The 13,169-nt window shown below is 37.5% G+C and overlaps 1 protein-coding gene across 1 annotated transcript in view; it reads left to right on the top strand.

Moving 5' to 3' along the window:
• The window catches only part of LOC128688713 (H(+)/Cl(-) exchange transporter 7), a 147,234-nt gene that overhangs the window by 49,092 nt on the left and 84,973 nt on the right, over positions 1–13,169 (top strand). Inside the window, exons 5-6 of the mRNA XM_070084596.1 lie at positions 7,173–7,282; positions 9,834–9,977. Of these exons, the coding sequence (XP_069940697.1) occupies positions 7,173–7,282; positions 9,834–9,977 (254 nt within the window). The remainder of the gene's footprint in view (positions 1–7,172; positions 7,283–9,833; positions 9,978–13,169) is intronic.

Consider the following 13,169-nt stretch of genomic DNA (forward strand, 5'->3'; position numbering starts at 1 on the left):
CATTTCACGAAAAAGTAGTTTTTATTTTTTGAATATTTTTCACCTGAGTGGGAGTTACGGATCGAGGGTCTCAACCCTGAAAGGGTTAAACGCTTGAGGTGATTAGTCATGGTAGATCCTCAAGCACAAATAACATAGGTGAGGTGAGGGTATATTAGAGATTGATATAAGGTAAGGAGGCTCCCTTTTAGGTACTGCATAGTATCATATCTTGGAAAGGATACCTACTGTGTTGGAAAGTTTTTTAGTTATATGCTGATGTGGGTATGAAATTTAAGATTACCGCTAAGCTGAGACCTAGAAATTTGGCCTTCAGTGTGTCTAGTAATGGGTGAACCATTTATCATATGTTTAACTGATATTTCATGCTCTGTTTCCAAAAAAAATGAAGTAGGTTTTGTCTATATGAAGAGAGTTTGTTGGTTGTTATCCAGTTTGATATTTTATGTAGTTTAATGTTTACAATGTTACTAAGTATAGCTGTTTGATTTGGAGAAGACACATGTGGTGCCATCCGTGAATAGAACTGGTTTAACCTTTCAGGGTTCCAGGCTGTAGATCTACGGCTTTACGTTCGGGGTCCAAACCGTAGATCTACGCCATGAGCTCAACTCTCTCTGATAAGCTGTGAGCAGTAAATTTGGGCCTAGATATGAGAGAATACATCTATGTGGTATGTGTGTACCACATAAAACAAATCCTGCAGCACACAGTGCATAATGAGAGAAAAACTGAGACCGTAATTTTCGACAAAACAGTGACTTTGCAGTGTTTTTTTATGTTTTTAGTTGTATTTGCAATTTCTTGGCCTCATTTGATAGAATGGAATATATACTACAGAAATAGAGATGATTTTGATTCGCTTTTAATACTGGAAATGGCTTGAAACTGAGCTCAAAGTAGCAGAAATGTTAAATTTTGCCGATGTTCAAGAGTAAAACAAATGACCTCACAGCTGGTGGGTCTAATATACATTCACAAATGTGGTGATATTATTTATACAATTATTAAAGTATTGCATAACAGTAAATCTTCTATTTTTGGTTTGAATAAAAATTCATTACGTGAATAAAAATCAAAATGGAATTCATTTGTAAAGCCTTAAAATGTAACTAATAAAGAGAGGAAATGTTAGTTTAGTGCCAGGAATGCCTGCATTGTTTATTCTGGACCCTATTTTGAAATTGGAATATTTTGAACTTTGCTAAATTGGCCAAATTACCACTTCCGGTCACTGTATTTTATTGTTGAAACAGTTGACTTGGCGATTTCTTGTGCTCAATCGATAGAATAGAAGTAATACTAGTGAAATAGCTAAGAATTTGGTTGACTGAAATACTGTAATTGGCCTAAAATGGGAGTCAGTGGAAATCCGATGTGTAAATATCGCACACATCAAAATTCACGAGACATAATTTCCTCAGTTTTCCATCAAATTTGTAGTTTTTGTTTTATTACCTTCAGAAAAAGATTCTCTACTCATTTCATAAGAAAAATAGCAAAATTATTTTTGAAAATTCTTGGACCCTGGTGCACACTTCTGAAATTTGGCCTCTGGACCCTGAAAGGGTTAAGGAGTTGGAGGCCACGCCATTTTTGTATACATATTGGTGTGTACCACTAAGATAAGATTTAAAAGTATCTTTCGAAAGACCCTATACTTAAGATTCCAGATATTAATAAAACATTTTGTTTAAGAGCTGATGCCTCAATACTGGCTTAGTGCAGTGCTACTACAATACCATGATGGTACTCCTTCCTGTATGCTTCCTAAGCCGGAAACTCCTTCCCGAGAAATGAGATACTCCACCATAGAAAAGGAATGTTTGGCCCTTGTGTGGGGTATCTCCAAACTTAAATTTTATTTGCTGGGAAAAGAATTCATTTTAGAACGGACTACAAACCTTTGATATACCTAGAAACTTTTAAGGGAACCAACAGTCGCCTCTTGAGGTGGACATTGGCACACCAGGCTTTTAAGTTCCATATTGTATATATCAATGGTTCATCCAATTATTTCTCTGACTGGTTAAGTCGTGACAGTCAGTAGAAGATTTCTCGCCTTACGCGACTTCCACATGTAAGAACTTTTTCTCGTATATTCTTCTTATACTCCTTGACTATAAGTCTTGGTATCGGGAGTGTGAAGGAAAAGTTCAATAGACAGGAGTAGAGAGGGAGTATATAGTAACAATAGTTTCATTGCCGGCTACTTGTTAAGGTAGGGTAAGTCAAGCTCCCGCCTTTTTCCCCACCCAAAGTGATAGTTTGACTGCCGGCTGCTTGTTAAGGTAGGGTCAGTCTAGCTCCCGCTATCCCTTCTCCTCCTTCTTCTCCCCTTGAAAGGTGACGGTGGGCTCCGGTCCAAACAGTAATCACTAGACTCACAGCTCCCAGCACTACTCTTGGATGACAGAGAGGTCACCTGCCAATCAACGAGCAGAACTGATGGAGATGGACTAATGTCCTGAGACTTCCTTTGGATTTAATTACCTGTGCACTGTATGAAATTGCAGGACGTAACCCTCATCATTGCAGTGGTAAAGAACCTGCTTTCCTGTCATTGGGATATCATACTCATGGCTATACTGTGAAGAACAACTGGTGGGTTGTAACCAACACCCGACCCTCCCCTATCATCAATAAAGGCTACATTTCAACAACACAGTGTCACCAACACCAGACACCCAAGTTTTAAAGTAGCGTTGAATTCAGTTATTCATATTTTTCATTTTTCATTTTCTTTAATGTAGGATTAATATTTCATGTTTAAGTGTCTTATATTTTATATTTTCTATATAATAAAGTGTTTATGTTTGTCTGTTATTATTTTTTTCTATTCACTAATTTTCCTGAGGAGGAGCCAGCCTTGGTAATACTGTCTGAAGTTGTTACAGGGCTGAGTAAGCCTTCACACTCACGCATGCCTGCTGGAAGTCCAAGCCTCTGCACACAAAACCACCTTACCCTCCCTCCAACCTTTCCTAGGCCGACCCTACCCCGCCTTCCTTCCACTACAGACTGATACACTCTTGAAGTCACTCTGTTTCGCTCCATTCTCTCTACGTGTCCGAACCACCTCAACAACCCTTCCTCAGCCCTCTGGACAACAGTTTTGGTAATCCCAACTCCTCCTAACTTCCAAACTACGATTCTCTGCATTATATTCACACCACATATTGCCCTCAGACATGACATCTCCACTGCCTCCAGCCTTGTCCTCGCAACATTCATCACCCATGCTTCACACCCATATAAGAGCGTTGGTAAAACTATACTCTCATACATTCCCTCTTTGCCTCCAAGGACAAAGTTCTTTGTCTCCACAGACTCCTAAGTGCACCACTCACCCTTTTCCCTCATTATTATTATTACTTTCGACATACCTTGTTCACTGAGTTTATTCATTCAGGTCCTCCCATGAGTCTGCATTTTATGCCATATGAGAACTTGGGTCATGGAAATGGGCAACACATCAACTCAGCATCAAGCATCTTAGTCTCCTTTCTACAGCCACTGAGTACACTAGCTTTCACTGTCTCCAAGACTAGGTATTTGTTCAAATTTGCACATTATTGTGCATGTCATAGTACAAGATGTCATTGAAAAAGAAGATACTGACTTCACCTGAAGGAAGTGCCAAGAAACAAAGGAAGGCTCTCGATCTTGAAGTGAAAATAGTTTATAAATGAGTATGAAGCTGCAGATGATAGCCGATGACTTAAAACTGGCACATTCTACCATTTCCACTATCTTGAAGGAAAAGATAGAGTGAAAGAGGCAGTGAAATCATCGATAGGATTTCAAGCATAATTAGGCAGGGAAAGGCCTCATTCATGAAATGGAAAAAATACTAGCAATCTAGTTTGACTATCAGTTACAAAAAAGAATGCCAATGAGCCTTTTAATTATTCAAGCCAAGGCTTGAAGGGTAAGTGGAGGTGGGTAGAGCTATATGAGAGGAGAAGCAGTGACGATCTCTCAGTAATTATGGCTCACCATGGTGTGTGGAGATGTCACTCAGGCACTATAAAATATTGTATAAATATACTGTTACAATCAATAAAGGTTATCTACCTATCATATTTATTTCAGAATAATATTAGGTGTAACATAAATAACGTAGAAGCATGATAAAGATGCCCAAATTGATAAAACTGACATTATATTGAGAGATATTGGAGGGTGGGCGGGCTATGTGAGAGAGAAGGAGAAGGCACGAGCAGTGTCTCTCAGTAACTTATGGTTCACCATGACGTATGGAGGTATGAGCTCACAGCACTATAAAATATTGTATAATTATACTATTACTATCAATAAAGGTTATCTACCTATCATATTTCTTTCAGAGTAATATTAGGTATAACATAAATAATAGGTAGTAGGTTGGTAGACAGCAACCGCCAGGAAGGTACTACCATCCTGCCAAGTGAGTGTAAACAAAACCTGTAATTGTTTTACATGATGGTAGGATTGCTGGTGTCCTTTTTCTGTCTCATGAACATGTAAGATTTCAGGTCGTTGCTACTTCTACTCACACTTAGGTCACACTACATACATGTGCAAGCACATATATAACACCCTTCTGGGTTTTCTTCTATTTTCTTTTTAGTTCTTATTCTTGTTTATTTCTCATATCTCCATGGGGAAGTGGAACAGAATTCTTCCTCGTAAGCCATGCGTGTTTAAGAGGCTACTAAAATGTTGGGAGCAAGGCTAGTAACCTTTTCTCCTGTATATGTATTAAATGTAAAAGGAGAAACTTCGTTTTCCTTTTAGGCCAACTCACTGGTGGATATGGCCAGTGTGTTGAAAAAAAAGAATAACATAAATAACATAGAAGCATGATAAAAATGCCCAATATAATAAAACTGACATTATATAGAGAGGTATTGAAGGATGGAGGCAGGAAGGATAAAAAAAGTGACCGCGACTATATGGCTGAAGGTAACTATAGATCACTCATATCTTATGCAAAGACTGAAAAGTGCAATTTTCTAAAAGAAAATTCTCAAGTAATCGGATATGCACACGTTTCCTGGAATATCTCAAAGTAAGTCATTAACCTATTTCATGTTGTATTACCATTAATAATAAACAGATTGAAAGGAATTTCCCAGCAAACATAAAACTGAATATTTTAATTTTGGGTGGTGACACTTTTGCGTGTCAGTAAGGGTGATTTTTCAATTAGTGATGAATTTGTTTACTGGCATGGTCTTAGGAATGGAACTCCATTGATAAGTGAGGAGAAGCTGTACTATGATTTTACAGTAGCAAATTTTTTTATAATACAGTTGTCCCTTGAGCTACGATAGACTGGAATTATAATAATTTTGAGTTATGATTTACAGTTTTGAGTTGTGATGAAAAGTTTTGAGATATTATAGGCATTTTGATTTCATTATGTCATATTTTGTGTTACCAAGTCACCATGGCCCTAAAATGCATAGTAAACAGGCAGTTTCTGTAAAGATCAAACAAGAAATTGTGAAGAAACATGATACAGGTTTTAGAATTAGTGCATTGATGTGTGTGTAGGATTTCCAATCCACTATCTCTACAGTACTCTAACCTTGACCTGTGTGTGCAAAATACAAACATTAACCCTTTCACTGTCGGTCCGTAATATTACGCTTGCAAGCCATTGTTGGTCTCATAATACTACGCCAAAATTCTAGCTGGTCAGTGTGCACAGTATAAAAATCCTGCAGCACGCAGCACATAATGAGAAAAAAATATTTTGGTTTAAAACCCCAATTTTGAGGCTTTTTTGTATGGTATTTATGGTTGTATTAACTTTTCTTGGTCTCATTTGATAGAATGAAAGATATATTATGGAAATAAAAATGATTTTGATTGGTTTCACAAAGTAAAGTATACCTTGAAATTGAGCTCAAAGTAGTGAAATGTCGATTTCTGCTGATGTTCAAGAGTAAACAAATGACATCACCATCCAATACTTGTTCAACTGGTCAGTTATACAGTTATTACAATAATACAGTAGCCTGCATAACAGTAAATCTTTATTTTTTGTGTGAATAAAAATTCAAAATGGAAAGCAAGAGTAACGTAAGGGGGCCTGAGACATGACTGATGAACAGAGTAAATGTTATTTTTAGTGCACGAATGTCTGCATTGTTTATTCTGGACCCTGTTTTGAAATTGGCATCTTTTGAAATTTGTGTGAAATTGGCCAAATTGCCAATTTCTGACCACAATGGAATTGGCCAAAAATAGGGCTCAAATTGGGCAAAATCACTGATGTGTATATATCGCCAAGTCTGCTAACTTTGGCGAGAGCATAATTCCATAAGCTTTCCATCAAATTTCATACTATTTGGTGTCATTATCACCGGGAAAAGATTCTCTATCATTTCATAAGAATTTTTTTTTTTAAATTCTTCGACACTGAGAGCAAGTTTGTGAGCAGGGGTCTCGACAGCGAAAAGGTTAAGAGGGAGACATATCTAGGATTCAGGAAGATGAAATTAATCATGGATGAAAAGCTGCAAGTAGTAGTAAAGTACAATACGTAGTACCTTGGTACTCGAACAGTTCGGTATTCAAACACTCTGTTCGGTAAAAAAAAATTGCTTGGTAGTTGACCGTTTGTTTGGCACTCAACTAAACAATGTGTGCCAGTCTCCCTGCAGCTGTTGCTCAGTGCAAAACTCTGCTGAACTTTGCTGTAAACTATTTCGTGTTTCTTCACATTTTTTGGTGTTTTTTTATATTGTATAAATAAGTCACCATGGGGCCTAAGAAGATTAGTGATAACAGCCAACCAAAAAGAAAATTGGTTTGAGTCACAATAGAGATGAAAAAAGAATTATTCATTATTCCTTACAGAAAAATTCATTTGGTTCTCAAACAGATCAGCACTCAACAGTCTTCTGGAATGAATTAAGTTTGAGTTCCGAGGTACTACTGTATATGGATAATAACCATAGCCTTTTCAAAAAAGTGTCTGTGGCACTGCAGAAAGATAGGAAGCCATGGAAAATAATAAGCAGTAATACTGTGTTGTACCTATACACAGTACAAAATTTATGAATGATTATAAATGTGCCTCATTGATAATTTGAACTAATAATTCTGCATGTCAATTCATTTTATTGTATTTCTTATCATATGTCCCTGAAATTTTCTTTCCTTAACTCTAGCATCAGATACTGATTATGGTGTAGAAAAGTCCTTACTAATTATTCCATTTTTACTATGGGGTGCCTTGAATATTGGACCAACTCTAATCGCTGCTTTTCTTGGGTCATATATAGAGGTGAGTAATTTCTTATTGTAATGTAATTGTCAGTTTATTAAATAATACATATTTTTTTAACTTCTTGACCATTTAACAAGGTAGGGTGACCCAGAGAAGAAAACACATCCATTTCCTGCCTTGTCTGGTTATTCATTACGAGGAAAGCGGTAGTTTTGTTCCTGGCAAGGCTTAAGAAAGAGGGAGTCTTAACATTCCCTCAATCATTTTGACTTCTGACTCTGTCCTCACTCAAAAATTCACATTCCTCTTTTTACTGTTCCATAATTTACATCCAGCAACTAAAATCAGTGATTCTCTAAATCCCTCTAATACAGTACTTCTGCCTCTTCAATCAGCATCTCATTATTGTTACTCATAACCTATCTGCTGATTTTTTTTTTAACACACCAATTGTCTCCCACAAAGGTAGGGGGACCTGAAAAAGAAGAAACACTTTCACCATCACTCACTACATTAATATCTTGCTGGAGCTATGCCGATGCTACAGTTCAGATGTCCCTCCAAACTGCAGTATGCCCACCCCTCCTTCAGAGTGCAAGTACTGCATTTTCCACTACCAAGACTCAAGTCTGGCTAACCAGTTTCCCTGAATCCCTTCACAAATGTTATCTTGTTCACACTCCACCAGCACGTCAAGTCATAAAAAACCACTTGCCTTCACTCATACCTAACATGCTCACACACACCTGTTGGATGTCCAAGCCCCTTATATACGAAACTTCCTTTATTCCCACACTCCAACCTTTCCTAAGACAATCTCTATCCCTCTTTCCTTGCACCACATTTATACAACCTCCCATTATTTTGTTCCAACCTCTTTAAATGTCCAAACCACCTCAACAACCCCTCCTCTGCCCTCTGGTTAATATTTGTAGTAACCCTGCACCTCCTAATCTCCAAACTATGAATTTTCTGCATAATATTTACACCACATAATGCCCTCAGAAAGGACGTCTCCACTGCTTCCAGTCTCCTCCTCGTTGCAACATTAATAACCCATGTTTCACACCCATATAAGAGCATTGGTCCCACTATACTCTCATACATTCCCTTTTTGCCTCCATAGATAACGTTCTTTGTCTCCACAGGTGCTGTGAAATTATATTGCTAAATTTTACAGGCAGTGTCCTGAATTAACATTTCACCCCCATAATTGTGAAGAAACTTTGGTACATCAAACAGTTAACACTTAATGATATTGATGTCACAATAATGTCCCTCCTTCATGCCTACCTTCTCAGTTCATCATGTCTTACACGTCTGGACCTTAAATTACTATTAGAACATATAGTTCTTCAATTTATTTGAAAAATTATGCCAGTAACACTGACAGATTATGTGTGGACTATATATTCCGTAATATCAATTACTTGACCTGAGTAATTTACCTGGATAAATACAAATCAATTACACGAGTGAATGAGGTGAAAGTGTTGAATGAAGATGAATGTATTTTCTTTTTGCGGATTTTCTTTCTTTTTTGGGTCACCCTGCCTCGGTGGGAGACAGCCGACTTGTTGAAAAAAAAAAAAATTCAAAATTACTCACCAAATTATGATGATTTGATGTTTTATCCTAACGTCTCTTTCGGTAGGCAGTTCATATTGGCCAATATAAATTAACATACCTCTAGTGAAAATTAACACACTGGGAGGCGTATATTACATATGGTGTAAACTTCATCAATTTCTGACGATACTGCTTCTATTACATCTTAGTTAATTTCATTTGAAGATTTATCCAATTTCCAGTTCCTTGAAATAGCTAATACACCACCTCTCCAAACGGCTACCCGGGCAGTACTGCAGATTCAGTTTTCTTTTTATGACCTCTCCCCTTGGGTCAAATAAAGAGCCGAGACGACCAGCAGTCAACCTTCTACACCCGTGTCACCAACACTCCTCTTTGCCATCTACCCAACCCCTCCTCCCCCATTCAGTTAGAGGCGCTCGCTCGCTTCTTCACAAGTAGTTTGCGATTACCACTGTACTTCATATTTATATTACTTTATATTAACACTTCACATACATATTACTAATTATAGGAAAATTGTAAAAAAAAATTTACGCACACAGCATTGGTACCACTATACTCTCATACGTTCCCTTTCTGCCTCCATGGATAACGTTCTTTGTCTCCACAGGTGCTGATACACTGATATTAAATGCTGATCTTGAATCAATAACCTTTCAGTTGCTCCTCTTATGTACTGCTTAACCACTTTTTAACCTCTCTCCTCCATGTCATCCACCTTTTTACATTGTGAAAACCTTTCATATGAAAGTTTTTTCTCCATTCCAGCCATTTTCACCTCATTACACCAGTTTTACTTTTTTTTTATCTCTTCATTTTTTTGTTTACTTTTTCCTTTTTTATTTATTTTTTCTTCTTGTATTTATTTCTTTCTTCACTCTTCTTTTTTTTCTTCTTCATGATCTGACAGAGGATACTAAATATAAACTTTAATGTTATGTTGTTCATATGATAGTAAAATATGTAATTACTATTACCATTTTTTTTTTGTTCTAATGCACTTATTCTTGCAAAGCCTGTGTCAACGGGCAGTGGCATTCCTCAAGTGAAGTGTTACCTGAATGGTGTGAAGGTGCCACGAGTTGTAAGAATTAAGACCTTACTGAGCAAAGTTGTCGGAGTCACCATGTCTGTCCTTGGTGGACTGGCTGTTGGCAAGGTAATGTAAATATTTTTTGGGGGCTCTTAATAATTTTAAGGAAAAATGAGTGGATTCTTTATATTGTAAATTAAATTTAATTTGAATGTCGTAATCTAGAATAAAATTTGATATGCAGTACAGTAGAGCCTCACTTTATGGCACTTCGCTAACACTGACATTTCAAGTTTTTTATATGGCACCTGATTTGCTGTTACAGTGTCCACTCACCACCCATTCACTCTCAGTTTGTTTACCTCCTCCATGAGCTCTGCATCTCTCTTGGTTATGTCTGGAAACTCTCCAGACTTTCAGGTGTTTTAAAGTTACTTCATATTTTATATATACAGTGGACCCCCCATGAATTCACAGCTTCATCAATTTGCAGATTTTTCTGTAGAGCCTAACTAATAAATTATAATTGTTCGTGGAAATCCCCACAGATTTGTGTAATTTTTTGGGGCTTTCTTCATGGCAATATATAATTTTTTGTGTGTTTTAACCCTTAAACGGTCCAAACGTATATATACGTTCACTCGCGTAGCGCCCCAAATTTTTTGAGGAAAAAAGAAATCTTTTCTTTTAATTAAAAGGAAAAAAGAGCATATGGTACCCAGGCATCCCCAATTATTTTAATATAGAACACAGTGAGTGCACACACCCATTCTCTCATGTCTAGGTGACTCAGGCTTATTGTGGCAATGTTGAATGAATGACAAAGAAAACGTATACAGTGGACCCCCGCATAACGATCACCTCCGAATGCGACCAATTATGTAAGTGTATTTATGTAAGTGCGTTTGTACGTGTATGTTTGGGGGTCTGAAATGGACTAATCTACTTCACAATATTCCTTATGGGAACAAATTCGGTCAGTACTGGCATCTGAACATACTTCTGGATTGAAAAAATATCGTTAACCGGGGGTCCACTGTATATACGTTTGGGGCGCTACGCGCGTGAATGTATATATACGTTTGGACCGTTTAAGGGTTAACACTGAATGTTAAGAAAAATATAATTTAATAATTTTGTAACATAAATATTAATGTAAATTCAGCAAAATTTCCATATAAAATATACTGTATGAATTTTGTAGTGCTGTAGAGAGAATACAAAATTAAATTATTACCATATACGTATTTATTGTACATATAACAAAGAAAATGGGCTTGCATGAATTACAGTATATATGGGGGTAACTGGTATTTTGCATTCTAGCACTGCAGGAGACATAGCAGTACAGTACTGTATATGGGTTTATCTTTACATTTTTTTTTTTAAGGCTGAAGTATGAAGATGAGTTTGAAATAAAAGTGTTTTAGGGGCATGTTTAGGGTTTAAACTATAAAAATAGGCATTTTTCTAACAGCGTCCAGAATTCACAGTTTTTCCAAATTCATGGGTGGTCTTCGAACGTAACCCCTACGAATTTGGGGGGACTGCTGTACTCTTTTCGTGTTAAAATGACATCTAAGGGTAGATGTGATAAAAAGAGGAGTCATAAGGCTCTTACTTTAAGTGTAAAGTTAGAAATTATTAAACTCAGTAAGCAAGGTATATCTATGGCTGAGATAGTACTGATAATTGTACTTATGTGTATGTTCTTGTACCTAAATAAACTTACACACTGTGCTGGCGTGCAGGTACATTAAAATCACAGTTAGCATTGTTACAAAGTAGGAGTAGCTATGCCAGGTGAGATAGTAGCTAAGAGTGTTTCACTAGTGTTGACGCAATAGGATAATAATAATAATAATAATAATTGCTCTGGGGCACTTTCAATGTCGTATGTTGTCTCATTATAGACATTTTCATTAACCCATCTATGACATTTTTTCAAAATTATATTAGAAACTCTCTACATATCATATATACAACCATACTATAACAAATTGATGTAATTGTGAGGTGTGGTAGCTGGGCGGCTTGTAGGAGTGTACAGTAATAATTACAATAACATGTTCTCTCTAGTATAACACTGCCAGAGAAACTGTATAATATTACTTTGATATACCTTTGAAGAGTTTCGAGAGTTAATCTACTCTCTGAGCCTGGCCATGGGTCAGGCTCATCTGGTACTTGCCTGGTCAACCAGGCTATTGCTGCTGGAGGCCTGCAATGTGAGTGAGTTTAAGGCCAGCAAAGGTTGGCTTGAGAGATTTAAGAACCGTACTGGCATACACAGTGTGGTAAGGCATGGTGAGGCTACCAGTTCGGACCACAAAGCGGCTGAAAAATATGTGCATGAATTCAGGGAGTCCATAGACGCTGAAGGACTGAAACTTGAACAAGTGTTCAATTGTGACGAAACAGGCCTCTTTTGGAAGAAAATGCCAAAGAGGACCTACATTACACAGGAGGAAAAGGCACTGCCAGGACACAAGCCTATGAAAGATAGGCTGACGCTCATGTTCTGTGCAAATGCTAGTGGGGATTTCAGAGTGAAGCCGTTACTAGTGTAACATTCTAAAAATCCCAGAGTGTTCAGGAAAAACAATATTATGAAGAGTAAATTGTGTGTGTTTTGGAAATCTAATAGTAAGGCATGGGTCACGAGGGAAATTTTCGTTGAGTGGTTCAATGAAGTGTTTGGCCCTAGTGTGGAGAATTACCTCCTGGAAAAGAAATTGGATCCCAAGTGCCTCCTAGTAATGGACAATGCACCTGCTCGTCCTCCAAACTTGGATGACCTAATATTTGAGGAGTTTGGGTTCATCACAGTAAGTTCTTGCCCCCGAATACCACTCCTCTCCTCCAGCCCATGGACCAGCAGGTCATTGCAAACTTTAAAAAACTCTACACCAAAGCAATGTTTGAAAGGTGCTTGAATGTGACCTCAGACACTCACTTGACCCTAAGAGATTTTTGGAGAGAACACTTCAGCATCCTCCATTGCATAACCCTAATAGGTACAGCTTGGGAGGGAGTGACTACCAGGACTTTGAACTCTGCTTGGAGAAAATTGTGGCCAGATTGTGTCTACAAGAGGGATTTTGAAGGGTTTGGGGCTGACCCTGATGAGCCTATGTCTGTCGTTAAATCTACTGTGGCACTGGGGAGTTCCATGGGGTTGGATGTGTGTTTGGAGGATGTGGAAGAGTTGGTGGAAGACCACAACGTAGGAGGAAGAGAGATGGAAGAAGTTGCCTTCTTCAGAAATTAGAGATTTTTGAAATGTGGGGTAAGATGGAAAGATTTATGGAGAAACAT

Source organism: Cherax quadricarinatus, chromosome 13 (assembly GCF_038502225.1).
Source record: "Cherax quadricarinatus isolate ZL_2023a chromosome 13, ASM3850222v1, whole genome shotgun sequence".
In the NCBI taxonomy this organism is placed as follows: domain Eukaryota; kingdom Metazoa; phylum Arthropoda; class Malacostraca; order Decapoda; family Parastacidae; genus Cherax; species Cherax quadricarinatus.